The 19,725-nt window shown below is 42.2% G+C and overlaps 1 protein-coding gene across 2 annotated transcripts in view; it reads right to left on the reverse strand.

Annotated features, from left to right (window-relative positions):
• The window catches only part of LOC106603519 (vacuole membrane protein 1), a 111,064-nt gene that overhangs the window by 71,832 nt on the left and 19,507 nt on the right, over positions 1 to 19,725 (reverse strand). For both annotated transcript variants that reach the window (XM_014197320.3, XM_014197321.3), the window contains exons 4-5: positions 14,038 to 14,128; positions 12,627 to 12,737 (exon numbers count right to left, since the gene is read on the reverse strand). In XM_014197320.3, coding sequence (XP_014052795.1) covers positions 12,627 to 12,737; positions 14,038 to 14,128 — 202 coding nt within the window. The remainder of the gene's footprint in view (positions 1 to 12,626; positions 12,738 to 14,037; positions 14,129 to 19,725) is intronic.

Consider the following 19,725-nt stretch of genomic DNA (forward strand, 5'->3'; position numbering starts at 1 on the left):
TGTCTTTGCTTATGACATGTTCATATGCTATCTGGGGGGCGGGGGCTGGAGGTCGGGGCCCTGGGGCACGTGGTTGCTTTTATCCAAACACAAATGTGTTCGACTTCGAATATAATGTTTTTTTTAATACTTTGTTGCTGTTGATTTACTGTTAATCACAGCAATTTTCTAAGCTTCCCATAATTACTTAATGACAAAAGCCATTATTGAATGCAACTTAATGGTGGATGACTCAAATGAGCTCTCGTCAAAACTATTTACAGCTTTGCCTAGATTTCCCCAAGTCCCAGTCATCCATCACCCAGGCCCATTAAAACTGGATTCATATGATATACTGACACATCAGTCGTGGTTGACAAAACACATGATACAAACAAACAAAACAACTCCTCTAGATGCTGTGACAAGAGGGTAATCACTCATAGTCTTCATCATCATCCTCATCATCATCACCACTTTCATCGTAGTTACTGATGGACTCAGGTATAGGACAAAGACGTAGAAGTGTGTGTAGGATGTGTGTATTCTGGGACCTAAACCCCATGGGAGTGGAGACTGTTGTGTCAGAGATCCAGTTAGTGGGGAACCACGCCTCAGCAAGTCACAGCGCCTCCCTCCCCCTTTCTCTCCCCTTCCTCCATCCCCTCCTTCCTCCCCCTCTCATGTGCCCTGGCACAGGGACGCCTCCACCCCAGGCCCGTGCTGTGAGAACTGTGCCCGCTGTGTGGGTGGATGGGTTGAGAGGGTGGGTAAAGTAAAGAGGGGATAGGCTCTGTAAATAAAGGCTGTGTTGCTGGAGCAGATGGTCCAGAAGCAGGAGCGCTGAGTCATGTGTCTGAGCTGAGACTGAACACACACACATAACAGGAAAACTAAGGTCATCACGGTCTCTCTGCCGACCCTCTGGTTTTGAGGTGCATTCACAACTCTATTGTTTTTAAGAGCAGTACTTTCTAAGCAGCCGGGTGAATCATATTTTTTATTTAACCTTTATTTAACTAGGCAAGTCAGTTAAGAACAAATTCTAATTTACAATGACGGTCTACCGGGGAACAGTGGGTTAACTGCCTTGTTCAGGGGCAGAACAACAGATTTTTACCTTTTCAACTCGGGGATTCGATCCAGCAACCTTTCGGTTACCAGCCCAATGCTCTAACCACTACCTGCCGCCCCAAACTCTTCAACCTAGGACAGGGGGCATGTGTGTGTTTATCCAATAGCCAGTCTTGTCCATATATACTCAGTAGCTCACAGTCTCACTGGGACACAAACACAAAGCAGACAAGTGCAGAAATTTAAATGTCAGTGAACAGGAGATTCTCCTCTTCACTGTCTGAGTGAGTCAGAGTCAGCGCTGAAGTTGTCCTGATACTATCTCCCTCTGCTGAGTGCTGATGGTACAACACACTATTGGGATATTATACAGAATCACCATTGCGATCAGGAGAGCGCCACATCCTGTATATTTCAGACATAAATGAATAGAAAAGACATTGCCTTTTAGAACAGAGGCCTCTGTCTCATCTCATGCCACTATATCAGACACAGGAACTGAGAGTCACATGATGACACTCAAGTCATAAGACACCTCATAAGCAGAGCCCTTTATGTCCTTAGGAATCATCTTGTTTTGTACAATGTCCACAGGAAGCTCTGGTTAATATAGGAATCCCTGTGACATCATGACCTCTCAGTGACTCTTCCTATAGGACTGCTATAACTGAGTCCAATGGTGTTACCTCCTAAAGGAGAGAGTACCTCTACATCAGGGATGGGCAACTTTGATGGTGGTGGGGCCCACAAAAAAACAGAACTCATCATGAGTGGCTCGCTAGACTAACTTACCAATCATGGGCCGACATGGGCTAATTTAGTGACGGCTGATGCCCACCAAATTTTGAAATTGCACCTTGCGTATTCTATTACTCTAACTGTCAACAGTAAGTTGAGACCCCGACTGAGTAAATTTTTTTTTCAAAAATAAATAAATAATAACAATAATAATAATAATAAATATATATATATAAACTCAGCAAAAAAAAGAAACGTCCTCTCACTGAGTAAATGCACACACGCTGCTGGAGGTATCTCTGCCTTGCGGTCAGAGGCCAAGAAGTTGCCATACCAGGCAGTGATGCAGCCCATCAGGATGCTCTCGATGGTGCAGCTGTAGAACCTTTTGAGGATCTGAGGACCCATACCAAATCTTTTCAGTCTCCTGAGGGTGGAATAGGTTTTGTCGTGCCCTCTTCCTGTCTTCATACACTTGATACAAGCCCAAATCTTTTGCATTTATAACACTGGAGGGGCTTGTGCAAAGGCTCTAACTGGGTATCTCATAAAGCCTAGCTTTACATGAAAGGGAGAGACTTATGAGAAAAAGCTATAATACGAACGGAGTGGGTTTCCTTACTCCATCCAGGTCAGTCGACGTACACCAATCACTTCACCTACTTCCCCAGATATAAACTCAGCAAAAAAAAGAAAAATGTCCTCTCACTGTCAACTGTGTTTATTTTCAGCAAACTTAACATGTGTAATAGAGGTTGACCGATTATGATTTTTCGCCGCCGATACCGATACCGATTATTTGAGGTCCATAAAACCCGATACCGATTAATCGGCCAATTTTTTTTACAAATATATTTGTAATCATGACAATTACAACAATACTGAATGAACTATTATTTTAACTTAATATAATACATCAATAAAATCAATTTAGCCTCAAATAAATAAGGAAACATGTTCAATTTGGTTTAAATAATGCAAAAACAAAGTGTTGGAGAAGAAAGTAAAAGTGCATTATGTGCCATGTAAGAAAGCTAACGTTTAAGTTCCTTGCTCAGAACATGAGAACATATGAAAGCTGGTGGTTCCTTTTAACATGAGTCTTCAATATTCCCAGGTAAGAAGTTTTAGGTTGTAGTTATTATAGGAATTATAGGACTATTTCTCTCTATACGATTTTTATTTCATATACCTCTGACTATTGGATGTTCTTATAGGCACTTTAGTATTGCCAGTGTAACAGTATAGCTTCCGTCCCTCTCCTCGCTCCTACCTGGGCTCAAACCAGGAACACATCGACAACAGCCACCCTCGAAGCAGCGTTACCAATGTAGAGCAAGGGAAACAACTACTCCGAGTCTCAGAGCGAGTGACGTTTGAAACGCTATTAGTGCGCACCCGCTAACTAGCTAGCCATTTCATATCGGTTACACCAGCCTAATCTCGGGGGTTGATAGGCTTGAAGTCATACACAGCGCAATCCATTGCGAAGAGCTGCTGGCAAAATGCACGAAAGTGCTGTTTTGAATGAATGCTTACGAGCCTGCTGGTGCCTACCATCACTCAGTCAGACTGCTCTATCAAATCATAGACTTAATTATAACATAATAACACACAGAAACACGAGCCTTAGGTCATTAATATGGTCGAATCCGGAAACTATCACGTTTATTCTTTCAGTGAAATACGGAACCGTTCCGTATTTTATCTAACGGGTGGCATCCATAAGTGTAAATATTCCTGTTACATTGCACAACCTTCAATGTTATGTCATAATTACGTAAAATTCTGGCAAATTAGTTCGCAACGAGCCAGGTGGCCCAAACTGTTGCATATACCCTGACTCTGTGTGCAATGAATGGAAGAGAAGTGACACAATTTCACCTGGTTATTATTGCCTGCTAACCTGGATTTCTTTTAGCTAAATATGCAGGTTTAAAAATATATACTTCTGTGTATTGATTTTAAGAAAGGCATTGATGTTTATGGTTAGGTACAATCGTGCAACGATTGTGCTTTTTTTGCAAATGCGCTTTTGTTAAATCATCCCCCGTTTGGTGAAGATGGCTGTCTTTGTTAGGAAGAAATAGTCTTCACAGTTCGCAACGAGCCAGGCGGTCCAAACTGCTGCATATACCCTGACTCTGTAGCAGAGGTGACACATTTTCCCTAGTTAAAAGAAATTCATGTTAGCAGGCAATATTAACTAAATATGCAGGTTAAAAAATATATACTTGTGTATTGATTTAAGAAAGACATTGATGTTTATGGTTAGGTACAAGTTGGAGCAACGACCATCCTTTTTCGCGAATGCGCACCGCATCGATTATATGCAACGCAGGACAGGCTAGATAAACTAGTAATAGAGGAGGGATTGTGCGTTCCTGGTGTAACTCATGCAGTTGTTGTTGCCATCCTGTACCTGTCCTGCAGGTGTGATGTTCGGATGTACCGATCCTGTGCAGGTGTTGTTACACATGGTCTGCCACTGCGAGGATGATCAGCTGTCCGTCCTGTCTCCCTGTAGCGCTGTCTTAGGCGTCTCACAGTATGGACATTGCAATTTACTGCTCTGGCCACATCTGCAGTCCTCATGCCTCCTTGCAGCATGCCTAAGGCACGTTCACGCAGATGAGCAAGGACCCTGGGCATCTTTCGTTTGGTGTTTTTCAGAGTCCGTAGAAAGGCCTCTTTAGTGTCCTAAATTTTCATTACTGTGACCTTAATTGCCTACCGTCTGTAAGCTGTTAGTGTCTTAACGACCGTTCCACAGGTGCATGTTCATTCATTGTTTATGGGTCATTGAACAAGCATGGGTAACAGTGTTTAAACCCTTTACAATGAAGATCTGTGAAGTTATTTGGATTTTTGTGAATTATCTTTGAAAGACAGGGTCCTGAAAAAGGGCAGTTTCTTTTTTTGCTGAGTATATATATATATATATGCGTGAAGGTCTGTAGGAAGTCAGGCGCAGGAGAGCAGATATCTGGTAGCAAAACGGAGCCTTTTATTTGGCGAACCAAAAGCACACGGCACAAACAAACACGAAATACAAATACAGGTTGAACATAACCCAGCGCAACCAGCCTAACGTGTGCATACATGAAAACAGATAAACAATACCACACAAAGACATGGGGGAAACAGAGGGTTAAATACACAACACATAATGAGGGAAATGAGAACCAGGTGTGTGGGAAATCGAGACAAAACAAATGGATCGGCGATGGCTAGAAGACCGGCGACGTCGACTGCCGAACACCGCCCGAACAAGGAGAGGCATCGACTTCGGCAGAAGTCATGACATATATGACAGTAACAGTCAAAAGTTTGGACACACTTACTTTCAAGGGTTTTTCTTTATTTTTACTATTTTCTACATTGTAGAATAATAGTGAAGACATCAAAACTATGAAATAACACATATGGAATCATGTAGTAAGCAAAAAAGTGTTCCACAGATTCTTCAAAACAGCAACACTTTGCCTTGATGACAGCTTTGCACACTCTTGGCATTTTCTCAACCAGCTTCACGAGGAATGCTTTTCCAACAGTCTTAAAGGAGTTCCCACATATGCTGAGCACTTGTTGGCTGCTTTTACTTCCCTCTGCGGTCCAACTCATCCCAAACCATCTCAATTGGGTTGAGGTCGGTGATTGTGGAGGCCAGGTCATCTGATGCAGCACTCCATCACTCTCCTTCTTGTTCAAATAGCCCTTACACAGCCTGGAGGTGTGTTGGGTCATTGTCCTGTTGAAAAACAAATGATAGTCCCACTAAGCGCAAACCAGATGGGATGGTGTATCGCTGCAGAATGCTGTGGTAGCCATGCTGGTTTAGTGTGCCTGGAATTCAAAATAAATCACTAACAGTGTCACCAGCAAAGCACCCCCACACCATCATACCTCCTCCTCCATGCTTCACTGTGGGAACCACACATGCAGAGATCATCCGTTCACCTACTCTGTGTCTCACAAAGACATGGCGGTTGGAACCAAAAATCTCGAATTTTGACTCATCAGACCAAAAAACAGTTTTCCACCGGTCTAATGTCCATTTCTTGTGTTGGCCCAAGCAGTACTCTTCTTCTTATTGATATACTTTAGTAGTGGATTCGACCATGAAGGCCTGATTCACACAGTCTCCTCTGAACAGTTGATGTTGAGATGTGACTGTTACTTGAACTCTGTGAAGCATTTATTTGGGATGTAATCTGATGTGCAGTGAACTCTAATGAACTTCCTTTCCTGTGGCGGTCCTCATCATAGCGCTTGATGGTTTTTGCGACTGCAATTGAAACTTTCAAAGTTCTTGAAATGTTCCATATTGACTGACCTTCATGTTTTAAAGTAATGATGGGCTGTCATTTCTCTTTGGTTATTTGAGCTGTTCTTGCCATAATATGGACTTGGTCTTTTACCAAATAGGGCTATCTTCTGTATACCACACATACCTTGTCACAACTTAACTGATTGGTTCAAACACATTAAGGAAAGAAATTCCACAAATGTACTTTTAACAAGGCACACCTGTTAGTTGAAATGCATTCCAGGTGACTACCTCATGAAGCTGGTTAAGAGAATGCCAAGAGTGTGCAAAGCTGTCTTCAAGGCAAAGGTTGGCTATAGTCACATTCTGTTAAAGGTCCCCAAAGCACACACATCCCTGGGTCGCTCGTCTTTTCAGTTCGCTGCCGCTAGCGACTGGAAGGAACTGCAACAAACACTCAAACTGGACAGTTTTATTTCAATCTCTTCATTCAAAGACTCAATCATGGACACTCTTACTGACAGTTGTGGCTGCTTTGCGTGATGTATTGTTGTCTCTACCTACTTTCATTTAATTTTATTTTTAATCCCAGGCCCCCGTCCCTGCAGTAGGCCGTAATTGTAAATACGAATTTGGTTCTTAACTGACTTGCCTAGTTAAATAAATGTTAAATAAAAAATGTATTAAATAAAAATTTGAAGAATCTCAAATATAAAATATATTTTGAATTGTTTAACACTTTTTTGGTTACTACATGATTCCATATGTATTATTTCACAGTTTTGATGTCTTCACTATTATTCTACAATGTAGAAATTTGTATAAATAAATAAAAACCCTGGAATGAGTAGGTGTGTCCAAACTTTTGACTGGTACTGTATATTTTTATATATTTTATACACTACTGTGAAAAGACGCCTCACAAGTCCTCAACTGGCAGCTTCATTAAATAGTACCCACAAAACACCAGTCTCAACATCAACAGTGAAGAGGTGAGTCCAGGATGCTGGCCTTCTGTTCAGTGTCTGTGTTCTTTTGCCCATCTTAATCTTTTATTTTTATTGGCCAGTCTGAGATACGGCTTTTTCTTTGCCACTCTGCCTAGAAGGCCAGCATCCCGGAGTTGCCTCTTCACTGTTGATGTTGAGACTGGTGTTTTGCGAGTACTATTTAATGAAGCTGCCAATTGAGGACTTGTGAGGTGTCTGTTTCTCAAACTAGATACTCTAATGTACTTGTCCTCTTACTCAGTTGTGCACCAGGGCCTCCCACTCCTCTTTCTATTCTGGTTAGAGCCAGTTTGCGCTGTTCTGTGAAGGGAGTAGTACACAGCATTATACGAGATCTTCAGTTTCTTGCATGGAATAGCCTTCATTTCTCAGAACAAAAATAGACTGACGAGTTTCAGAAGAAAGTTATTTGTTTCTGGCCATTTTGAGCCTGTAATCGAACCCACAAATGCTGATGCTCCAGATACACAATTAGTCTAAAGAAGGCCAGTTTTATTGCTTCTTTAAATCAGGACAACAGTTTTCAGCTGTGCTAACATAATTGCAAAAGGGTTTTCTAATGATCAATTAGCCTTTTAAAATGATAAACTTGGATTAGCTAACACAACGTGTCATTGGAACACAGGAGTGATGGTTGCTGATAATGGGCCTCTGTACGCCTATGTAGATATTCCATAAAAAAATCTGCCGTTTCCAGCTACAATAGTCATTTACAACATTAATGTCTACACTGTATTTCTGATCAATTTGATGTTATTTTAATGGACAAAATATGTGCTTTTCTTTCAACAACAAGGACATTTCTAAGTGACCCCAAACTTTTGAACGGTAGTGTATATATATTTTTTTTTATTAGTTGGTCCGCGGGCCTACGAAAGGGTTGCCCATCCCTGCTCTACATGCACTGCATACAGCATCTTATTCACATTCACAGATAAATGGTGCCAACTCCTGCTCTCAAAAGTGGGTTTACAGTGAACCCTGTGAACCCAAGCAGGAAAGATGCATCAACCATTGTGAAGTAGAAGACACTATCTGGAAAGGGAAAATAAGTCAATGCAACCATCAAACATTGCGAAACTCATAACCGACATACATATGATTTCCTGTAGTAGTGAACATTTTCTATAGCAGTCAGAACAAGATTGATCAGATAAGGAGCAGTGTTCTAACCATAAGTCTATGGTTCTACCAAGGCCTCTGTGAGTAGGAGAGGACAAACCCACAATGATCCAAATCTTCCGACGCAACATCACAAACATTATGCACTCAAATAGGGAAAAGGCTATGCAGTGTTTCTCATAGATTTTTTGTTGTTGCAGCGGTGGCAAAGGTCACGGAAGGGGGTGTCACGGGGGCTTTAAAAACAAAACAATTATAAGACTGTCATAATTCCTATATTGAAACGCAGTGTCTGTACAGTAACATGCTATTCATGACATCAGAGCTCTGCATCTGCGCTTCACACTGCTGTATGGGTTTTGACTGACAGCTGTTCTGAACTTGAACTGACAGCTGTTCTGAACTTGAGCACCTTACATGACAAGCAGTTGCCCCAGTCCTCCCACTAATTGGGCAACTTTTTTGTTGTCTGAGTGAGGGAAATGCTATACATTAAGAGGACTCTATGTATTTTGAAAGATAAGACCTTGAGGATTATAATAAATACCCCTTTGATGTCATACAAGCAAACAAACATCTATGAGTCCAAATGTGCACTTCACACTTCCATATCACATTTCCAGATGACATGGCGTCATACCCTTGGCTGTTCTGAAACAGAATGAGCCTATGTTTGTCTACTGTGAAGAAAATTAGCCACGGCACAAGCACCTGAATGCAATCATGACTCCTTTCTATGAGCACCAAAATGATGATCTGTTTCCCTGAGTTGCATTGGGAAAGCCTAACACTGTACTGTTGTATTTTATAACTTAGCTAGTCATGTTGGCAATAGAACAGAATTTCAAATGATGCCCACCTGACCCAGATTGTGATTTATAATGGACCGTTTTTGGATTGCGTGAACAACAACATGAATTGTTTGAGGGCTGGGATGTGGGGTTGTTCTTCAAATAAAACAACTACAAGTGTGCCTGCTTCAGTTCCCCAATGGCAAAGCTAGGAGAGCTCAACAAAACACCTTATAGTTAAAGACTCTTCTTTGAGTCATAAAAGTGCATTGAAATTACTTAATAAGTGCACACTTTAGAGAGGTGTGTAGTCACTTGGAGACACCAGTTAGTCCTCTCACTCAAACCCTTGTCATTGTCTTATGTTGCACCAAATACCCCACATTTTACAGGAATATTCCTATGTTACTGAATGTATCCAGAGAATTTTCTGATTTTGTTGTAAACAAATGAGGCGAAAAGTACAGTAGATGTAAAATTCACATTAAATCAACAGTGTAATGTTTGGATTCAGTCTTGTGTCTGGTGAACTGTTGTGTCCTCACCTTTGGTCTAATAATTTTGCCATAATCTCGAAACTGTTCCCTTCCAATTGCTACCATGGTTATGAATTTCATATTTCTTCTATAAGAACCATTTCAATTTAGCCCTATCCATATAGGCTGATTCAAAGCGTAAAAGGGTTTTAACTAAAACATTTGTTAAAATCAAATGTTGCCCAAGCCATCAATCTATAAAACCACCCAAGAAATATGTTTATTTGTAAAAAAATGTTTTACCATAGCCTGTGGCACCATACCATATTACCTCTGCAATCCGCCCTGGCATGCTGTCAATTAACTTCTGGGCCACATCCTGACTGATGGCAGCCCATTCTTGCATAATCAATGCTTGGAGTTTGTCAGAATTTGTGCGTTTTTGTTTGTCCACCCGCCTCTTGAGGATTGACCACAAGTTCTCAATGGGATAAGGTCTGGGGAGTTTCCTGGCCTTGGACCCAAAATATCGATGTGTTGTTCCCCTGAGCCACTTAGTTGTCACTTTTGCCTTATGGCAAGGTGCTCCATCATGCTGGAAAAGGCATTGTTCGTCACCAAACTGTTCCTGGATGGTTGGGAGAAGTTGCTCTCGGAGGATGTGTTGGTACAATTCTTTATTCATGGCTGTGTTCTTAGGCAAAATTGTGAGTGAGCCCACTCCCTTGGCTGAGGAGCAACCCCACACATGAATGGTCTCGGGATGCTTTACTGTTGGCATGACACAGGACTGATGGTAGCGCTCACCTTGTCTTCTCCGGACAAGCTTTTTTCCGGATGCCCCAAACAATCGGAAAGGGGATTCATCAGAGAAAATGACTTTACCCCAGTCCTCAGCAGTCCAATCCCTGTACCTTTTGCAGAATATCAGTCTGTCCCTGATGCTGCCCTTCTTGACACCAGGCCATCCTCCAAAAGTCTTTGCCTCACTGTGCACGCAGATGCACTCACACCTGCCTGCTGCCATTCCTGAGCAAGCTCTGTACTGGTGGTGCCCCGATCCCGCAGCTGAATCAACTTTAGGAGACAGTCCTGGCGCTTGCTGGACTTTCTTGGGCGCCCTGAAGCCTTCTTTACAACAATTTAACTGCTCTCCTTGAAGTTCTTGATGATCCGATAAATGGTTGATTTAGGTGCAATCTTACTGGCATCAATATCCTTGCCTGTGAAGCCCTTTTTGTGCAAAGCAATGATGACAGCACATGTTTTCTTGCAGGTAACCAAGGTTGACAGAGGAAGAACAATGATTCCAAGCACCACCCTCCTTTTGAAGCTTCCAGTCTGTTATTTGAACTCAATCAGCATGACAGAGTGATCTCCAGCCTTGTCCTCATCAAATCTCCAGTGTTGTCCTGTTAAATGAATACAGGGGGGAAATACTGCAGTGTGTTGCTATGATTCTGAACATCAGATAGCTAGCAGAAATGACAAGAAGCTGCCATGTGGGGAATAGTTAGTGGCTCGTTTCAGCTAGTTTCATCTTGTTCTTGATACCATGTCTTGTTTTGAGGTGTTTTGACTTATGTCACGTCTATGCTAATATGGCTAAAATTCCCTAGCTAGCTAACCAATAACTGTAATGATGCATTTGTATTTATGTTGTCAATAAACATTTAGAAACTAAATATAGTTTACTTGTTGTCAAATAATGAATTTTGAATGTAAGCCTGAGCCAACCCCTCTGATTTGCCCCAAAGTTACACACAAACAACCCACCCGTCTATAACCTCCATAAATACAACAGCGTCAATTAGCTTCACATTCAAAAGCAGGCAACTTTAACTGATTCCTCAAACAGCACAGAAAAACTGCTGATCCATTACCACAAAATACCATTAGATGGCGACATCCTCATTTAAAACAGACTGGCGTCTTGGAAAGTAAGTCAGGTCACCCAAAACAATAACAAAATAAAAACTTCTCAAATTACATATAGGAGCACAGAGAGAGTTGGCTTTCAAAAACACAGAATGGAGGACACACTTAACAGTTTCCAGTTCAGCTCCACTGGCTATGCAATGGGACTGCGACTATGCTGCTCCCAAATGACAGATGGGTGGCTCAGTGTTAATAGTGTTCTCAGAGTGGTAAAGACTACCAGATGTTTGGGAACCCAAATCTGCAGCACAGCCAGCCAGCCCCTGTTCCTCTGCTCCACACTGCCACTCAAAACAGGGAGAGGGAGGGGTGGAGCGAGACAGAGAAGCAGAGAGAGAGAGGAAAGAGAGGGAGAGAGGGAGAGAGAAGGAAAATAAATAACGGGAGGGAGGAGAGAAAGGTTGGCTAGCCTTGCATGCACTCAGTCAGTGGGGTCACTGAGTGCGCTCGTTCTTTTTTGGACTGCCTGTCAAAACACTACTGCTACCCGCCCGCCCGCCCGCCCGCCCCGCTGCAGTGTGTGCCTCTTCACTGAGGAGATCTTAACACCACAATGTTCTACACACACACACACATCACGCATGCATGCACACAAACGTTCACACATGCATACATACACAAACACACACACTCTCTTCTGAGACACAGGGAATCTCCTTGAACTTTTAGCCATGTTCCAACCTCCTATTACAGCCTATTACAGACTCTCGTCTCTTAGCAGCAACTCACAAAACATCAACACTGAGTTTGAGATGGGCATCATACACAGTGTGAATGACTTGAGTAACGTCAAATCAAATCACATTTTATTTGTCACTTGCACCGAATACAACAGGTGTAGACTTTACCGGGAAATGCTTACTCACAAGCCCTTAACCAGCAATGCAGAGTTAAAAGTAAGAAAAAAAATGAAATATATATATATATATATATATATATATATATATATATATATATATATATATATATATATATATTAAAAAACAGACACTGGGGATATTTCAACTTGAGTATGAATAGATTTGACATGGTATATGAAATATTCTTAGGTGCGCGTATGCTATTTAAATATGAGCATGCATTTGTAGGGTATATATGTGTTCTTAGAGTCTCAAATGATGCATTAACATGTATTGCACAGAATAGGAAAGCATTCTTGGGCTCAAGCTAAGCATAGTGGACACATGGTAGATGCATGTATTTGCATGGTATATTAGAGAGTTCTTACCAGGTAGAGGAGGAAGGTGTGCAGGCCAGTCCCCAGTCCCACAGAGGACAGGATACCCAAGCCTACCCAGTAGGCACACCACAGGAACCTCTTCTCCATGTGTTGCACATACTGTACACAGGGGACAGACAGTGTCAGCTTCACATCAGGACAAAGACAGACAGAGAGACTGTCAGCCATAAGAGACTCAGGCAGAGTGAAATAAATGTAAGTAGGAGAGACACTAGGAGGGAGGGAGGGAGGGAGGGTGGGTGTGTGCACCCTACTCGAGAAATAGGAGGCAGTGCCAAGCGTGAGAGGCAGAAACTCAAAGTGTACCACAGAAAGAGAGGGGAGGGGGAGCAGTGGGGAGAGGGGGAAAGAAAGCAAGTGAGAGAGAGAGAGAGAGAGACAGAGAGGGGGCAGAGGGGGCAAGTTATAGAGAGAGAGAAAGAGAAGGAGCAGAGAGCATCAGGGGTGAGAGAGGGCAAGTGATAGAGAGAGAGGGAGTGAGAATATAAGATAGAGAATATAAGCTAGTGTCTGTTGTTGAGAGTTTAGAGGACAGGGCCGTAGGGTAGGAGTGTTCAGATTCAGAACAACACAAATAGAGAGAAGAACAGAATCATTCTTCTTCTTCCAGGAAGACAGTTCCTACCCAGTTTATTTCCCCTACTCTTCATCAGCTCTCTCTCTCTTTCTCTATTCCTTTCTCCCTCTCTCCCTTTCTCCCTCTGTTTCCATTTCTCCCTCTCTTCCCTTCTCCCTTTATCTTCCGCCGCCCATCTCTCCCTCCATTATATATGGACCAACACCTCCTCCTCAAGCATGGGCAGACAGGTTGTTTTCTGGAAGGGCCAGTGATGGTGTAGATTACGGGAACACTGTGGAGGTTTTTTGGCACGGAACTCTATTTCCCAGCAAACCCCTGTGAACCCGGGAAAACAGCAGCAGCGTCTCTCATCACCTAGTAAAAAGCCTGGGTGGGAAGTGCCAGCCATGTCCAAATGTTTTTAGGCTTATCAGGAATTAATGACGTAACACCTTAGGACAAGAGCTTAAGAGTCTAATATGGTAAATAATATGGTTATTGTTGCAGCCTTAAAGCAATTCTGTTTGGATCTCGAGCCACTTTTGCTGTGGTACATCAGTTGTTAATTTGGTACAGGGCGCACGTGTGTGCGTGTGTGTAATCAGTATATTAGCTGTTCATGTGGTACAGCTAATGTACTGATTAAATAGGGCATGTGGATATGTGGTAAATAGGTCAGGTGAAGGTAAGTGCGTGTTAAGTTTAATATTATTTTTTTCAGCTTGTGGTTTTGGGAGACAACAGCTTTATAAAGTCTTAGGGATGTTAATTAGCAACCCCTGATGATGTGTGGACAGGGCTGCTCACACACACACACACACACACACACACACACTTCACCTTCTGATGTGTTCCTTTAACCGAGTAGGCGATGGAGAAGAGGGTGACCAGCACCAGCAGAGACAAGACTGAATGTCTCTGCCGCCATAACCTGAGGGAAGAAGAGAGGAGGGAGGGAGGAGGGAAAGAAGTGTTTTGGAATAGGTTAGGTAGTTTAGGTCTTAGGAGCATTAGTAGATACTACACTACCACTTCTACACTCCATCCCCAGGGGGCAGCAGCAACTGGGCCAAATGCTCTGCCAGAACGCCTTGTGAAGCCTTCATAAGCACACAGGTGGGGCCAAGTGATGATCGTCAATCTGTGAGAGAGAGGTGGGCAAAAGCCTCTACGCCTGCTTTTGTTTGTTTTGTGTTATTTATACTAAACAACAATATAAACACAACATGTAAAGTGTTGGTCCCATATCTTATGAGCTGAAATAAAAGATCCCAGTAACTGTCTATACGCACACAAAAACATATGTCTCTCAAAGTTTGTGCACAAATTTGTTTACATCCCTGTTAGGGAGCATTTTATCCTTTGCCAAGATAATCCATCCACCTGAAAGGTGTGGCATATCAAGAAGCTGATTAAACAGCATGATCATTACAAAAGGTGCACCTTGTGCTGGGGACAATAAAAGGCCACTCTAAAATGTGCAGTTTTGTCACAACACAATGCCACAGATGTCTCAAGTTTTGAAGGAGTGTGCAATTGGCATGCTGACTGCAGGGAATGCCCACCAGAGCTGTTGCCAGAGCATTTAATGTTAATTTCTCTACCATAAGCTGCCTCCAACATCGTTTTAGAGAATTTGGCAGTACGTCCAACCGGCCTCACAACCGCAGACCACGTGTAACCATGCCAGCCCAGGAACTCCACATCCATCTTCTTCACCTGCGGGATCATCTGAGACCAGCCACCCAGACAGCTGACAAAACTGAGGAGTATTTCTGTCTGTAATAAAGCCCTTTTCGGGGGAAAAACGAATTCTGATTGACTGGGCCTGGCTCCCCAGCAGATGGACCTGGCTCCAAAGTGGGTGGGCCATGGCTCCGCCCCTGCCTAGTCATGTGATATCCATAGATTAGGGCCTAATGAATTTATTTAAATGTACTGATTTCCTTATATGAACTGTAACTCAGTAAAATAGTTGAAATTGTTGCATGTTGCGTTTATATTTTTGTTTAGTGCAAATAATCCCTGGAGAATATTTATGACCTCATCAGGGAGATGCTTAAACATTGCATAACACAATTTATCATAACTTGGGGCTGTACAGTGCATTCAGAAAGTATTCAGACCCCTTGACTTTTTCCACATTTTGTTAGGCCTTATTCTAAAATGTATTAAATAATGTATGTATTAAATAAAAATGTTTCCTCATCAATCTACACAATACCCCATAATGACAAAGCGAAAACACATTTTTAGAAATGTTTGCATGTATTAAAAATAAAAAACAGAAATAACTTATTTACATAGGTATTCAGACCCTTTGCTATGAGACTCGAAACTGAGCTAAGGTGCATCCTGTTTCCATTATAATTTTTCATTTAACCTTTATTTAACTAGGCAAGACAGTTAAGAACAAATTCTTATTTACAATGGCGACCTACCCCGGCCAAACCCTCCCCTAACTCGGGCGATGCTGGGCCAATTGTGCGCCGCCCTATGGGACTCCCGATCATGGCCGGTTGTGATACAGCCAGGGATAGAAGCAAGGTTTGTAGTGATGCCTCTAGCACTGCGATGCAGTGCCATAGACCACTGTGCCACTCCTTGAGATGTTTCTTCAACTTGATTGGAGTCCACCTATGGTAAATTCAATTGATTGGACATGATTTGGAAAGAGCAAAAACCAGAGCAAAAACCAAGCCATGAGGGCGAAGGAATTGTTCGTAGAGCTCCGAGACAGGATTTTACCAAAACATGTCTGCAGCATTGAAGTTCCCCAAGAACACAGTGGCCTCCATCATTCTTAAATGGAAGAAGTTTGGAACCACCAAGACTTTTCCTAGAGCTGCCCACCCAGCCAAACTGAGCAATCGGGTGGAGAAGGGCCTTGGTCAGGGAGGTGACCAAGAACCTGCTGGTCACTCTGACTCCTCTGTGGAGATGGGATAAACTTCCAGAAGGACAACTATCTCTGCAGCACTCCACCAAACAGGCCTTTATGGAAGAGTGGCCAGACGGAAGCCACTCCTCAGTAAAAGGCACAAGACAGCCCGCTTTGAGTTTGCCAAAAGACGCCTAAATGACTCAGACCATGAGAAACAAGATTCTCTGGTCTGATGAAACCTAGATTGAACTCTTTAGCCTGAATGCCAAGCACCACATCTGGAGGAAACCTGGCACCATCCCTACGGTGAATCATGGTGGTGGCAGCATCATTCTGTGGGGATGTTTTTCAGCGGCAGGGACTGGGAGACTAGTCAGGATCAAGGGCAAGATGAACGGAGCAAAGTACAGAGAGATCCTTGATGAAAACCCACTCCAGAGCGCTCAGGACCTCAGACTGGGGTGAAGGTACACCTTCCAACAGGACAACGACCCTAAGCAAGTCAATGCAGGAGTGGCTTCGGGACAAGTCTCTGAATGTCCTTGAGTGGCACAGTCAGAGCCCGGACTTGAACCCTATCGAACATCTCTGGAGAGACTTGAAAATAGCTGTGCAGCGACGCTCCCCATCCAACCTGACAGAACTTGAGTGGATCTCCAGAGAAGAATGGGAGAAACTCCCCAAATACAAGCTTGTAGCGTCATACCCAAGAAGACTCGAGCCTGTAATCGCTGCCAAAGGTGCTTCAACAAAGTACTGAGTAAAGGGTCTGAATACTTATGTAAATGTGGGGTACTGTGTGTAGATTGATGAGGGGGGAAAACGATTTAATCAATTTTAGAATAAGACAGTAACATAACAAAATGTGGAGTAAAGGGGCCTGAATACTTTCCAAATACACTGTACACATCCACAGCCTATAAGGGCTAATCGCACCTCATGCAATGTAAAATCAGCATCCAATGACAAGTGAACAATATCCCTCTTCTTATACACATTGGTATGAGCATTTAAAATCGCATGCCTGCGTTGCTTGTACACTTTGTTCAAAGTAACCCCACTACGTTCATTAGCAAATGACTTCCCCAACATGTCATCTTTTTCTTGATCTAATACAGCCAGATTATCACCATCAACCAAAACTGGAATTCGAGTGTGTTTGCTTCTTCCCGTCATCTTCTTCAACATTCCCCAGCTCAGTACTCCTGCCTATTGTAGAGCAGAACTGTGTCCATGCATTTCTCTTGACAGACTTATTGATCCTACGTACTAAAGCTCTCTTCCTTTGGAAATCAACTAGATTCTCAGAAGTCAAAGTCCTGCGTAATACTCTGTAGTAAGCACCACACGATCGAGGGATACTAGTACGTACTATAGTATTCTATAGTTGAATAGCCAAAGTACAATCTTCAGTCCACCAAGGAACCACCTTTCTTTTCTCACCCACTTCACTCACTGGTATATGTAAGTTCCCTGCACTCAAAATTAGAGAAGTGACGAGCATCAACAGGAATCTTTAAACACAACTATCCAACAGACTTTTAACAAAGTTCTCCAAACTTTTCCCAGTCCGCTTCAGGAAAGCACCATCTTCTGAATGGTATCCTATCTGGAATTGTGACATCACCAGTCATGGTACAAAAAAAATTGGGAAATGATCACTCCAAATGCAGAATTATCCATTACCTTCCATTCACACATGGCTGCAACAGCATTAGAAGCCATTGTGAGGTCCAGGCAGGATGTAACTCCTCTAACAACATCAACTCTTGTACCACATCCATCATTAAGACATACTAATGCTCTTGCTTCCATCATTTCTTTGACAATCATACCATTAGTATCTGTATGTGTGCTTCCCCATAAACTATTATGTGTATTAAAGTCGCTGCACCATATCGATTGCTCTACACAAGAACGCTATGAAGTCTATACGATTTACAATTTCTCGATACGATTTCTCAGTAACCAAGCATTTATGCTTGCATATCACATTGCACCAGGCTGAGGCACCATGGGCTATAGTCATCATAGAAGCAGCCACCACTGATGTATTTGAGCCAGCATTTCGATCAAAAGGCTTGTTCATTTCACAAACAGCCTCTGCACAGGATGCATTATTCCTTACTTTGTACCTCTGCGTTTCCATGGTTTGTTTTGGTACTTCACGTCCCCCATATGCTGCACTATGCTCACCATCACAGTTGCAACACTTAACTTTAGTATCAGGTCCACATTTTCCGTACTCATGATCCCCACCACACCTTGCACATCTAATTTTTACTTTGCACACATTAGCAACATGTCCCATCCTTTGGGACTTTAAACACCGAAGTGAAGGTGGCAGTTTATTGGCAGCGCCCTCCAATAAGGTGACTGTCTTTTAAGTAAAGTAATTAGTATTTCAGAAATATCTATTGATGATGTAAATGAAGTGGTTAACTGTTTGTTTTCTACCATCAGAAGTGCAGTATGGTTTGTCATCTTGTGAAATTGGTCAGCTGAATCTCTGAAAGCACTAATGTATTTCAGAAAGCTATCTAGTGGAGGTAACAGATGTAAGTCATTTTGGTGTACTCTTGTTAATGTGTTATCTGTGTCAAACAAGCAAACCTAATCCTCTAAGCTTTAATACTTTGCTTGCTCTTTATCTGCTTCTGTACTGTTTCCCTTTAATCGGACTAGAACCTGTCTAATGTTTAGATGTTACAATTGTAATAAAACATTTATATTTTTGCTGTTGTCTGGTCCGCTCATTGCTCAGAACTGTTGACCCAACTCAATAGGTGGCCTGTCACGAACATGTGTGTGTGTGTGTGTGTTATGTTCTCGTTGAGGTGTTCCCCTCATTAAACAGTAGTTGTGCCATTTTAGCTAACCATAGTCGGCAGGCGTTACTACAATATACTACAGTCATGTCGGCAAAAACACTTTAAGGAAAGGGGGATACCTAGTCAGTTGTACAACGGAATGCATCTTCTGCATTTAACCCAACCCCTCTGAATCAGAGAGGTGCAGTATACTGCAAAAACGCTACAGTAAATACTGCAGTATGCTACAGTCATGTCTGCAAGAATACTGCAGTAAAGTCTGCAAAAACAATACAGTGAATATAATAGTGTAGTCATTTATTTAGACCATAGTATTTTCATGTGGGTTAGCTGTCAATGTGTAACATGTTTGAACTTGGACCACAAAGGAAATACATGTAACTTTTTTTGTGTAATTCTCGACAAATTTCTAAATGCATTGTCTCCACATTTGTGTTTTTATTGTTTTTATATAGTCATATAAAATCAATCAAGGGATACTACAGTATGGAGTATAGTATTCTACAGTATACTACAACGTTCTATACTAAGCACTACACGATTGAGGGGGAAACTCAGAGGAGATCCCCTGCATGAGCTCCCCAAGGACAGCATGTTCAAATCAAAACAGCATCGACAAAGCTAGCGAAAAGTTAGCTAGCAGTCCAATTGATCAAACAATTCTAAAGTAAGCACTACGTGATCAAGTAATGCTACAGTGTGTATGTAGTATAGTATTCTACAACATTCTAAAGTAAGCACTACATGATCAAGGGATACTACAGTGTGTAGTATGGTATTTTCCAGTATACTTACAAAATTATATCGTAAGCA

Source organism: Salmo salar, chromosome 04 (genome assembly GCF_965601325.2).
Source record: "Salmo salar chromosome 04, fSalSal1, whole genome shotgun sequence".
In the NCBI taxonomy this organism is placed as follows: domain Eukaryota; kingdom Metazoa; phylum Chordata; class Actinopteri; order Salmoniformes; family Salmonidae; genus Salmo; species Salmo salar.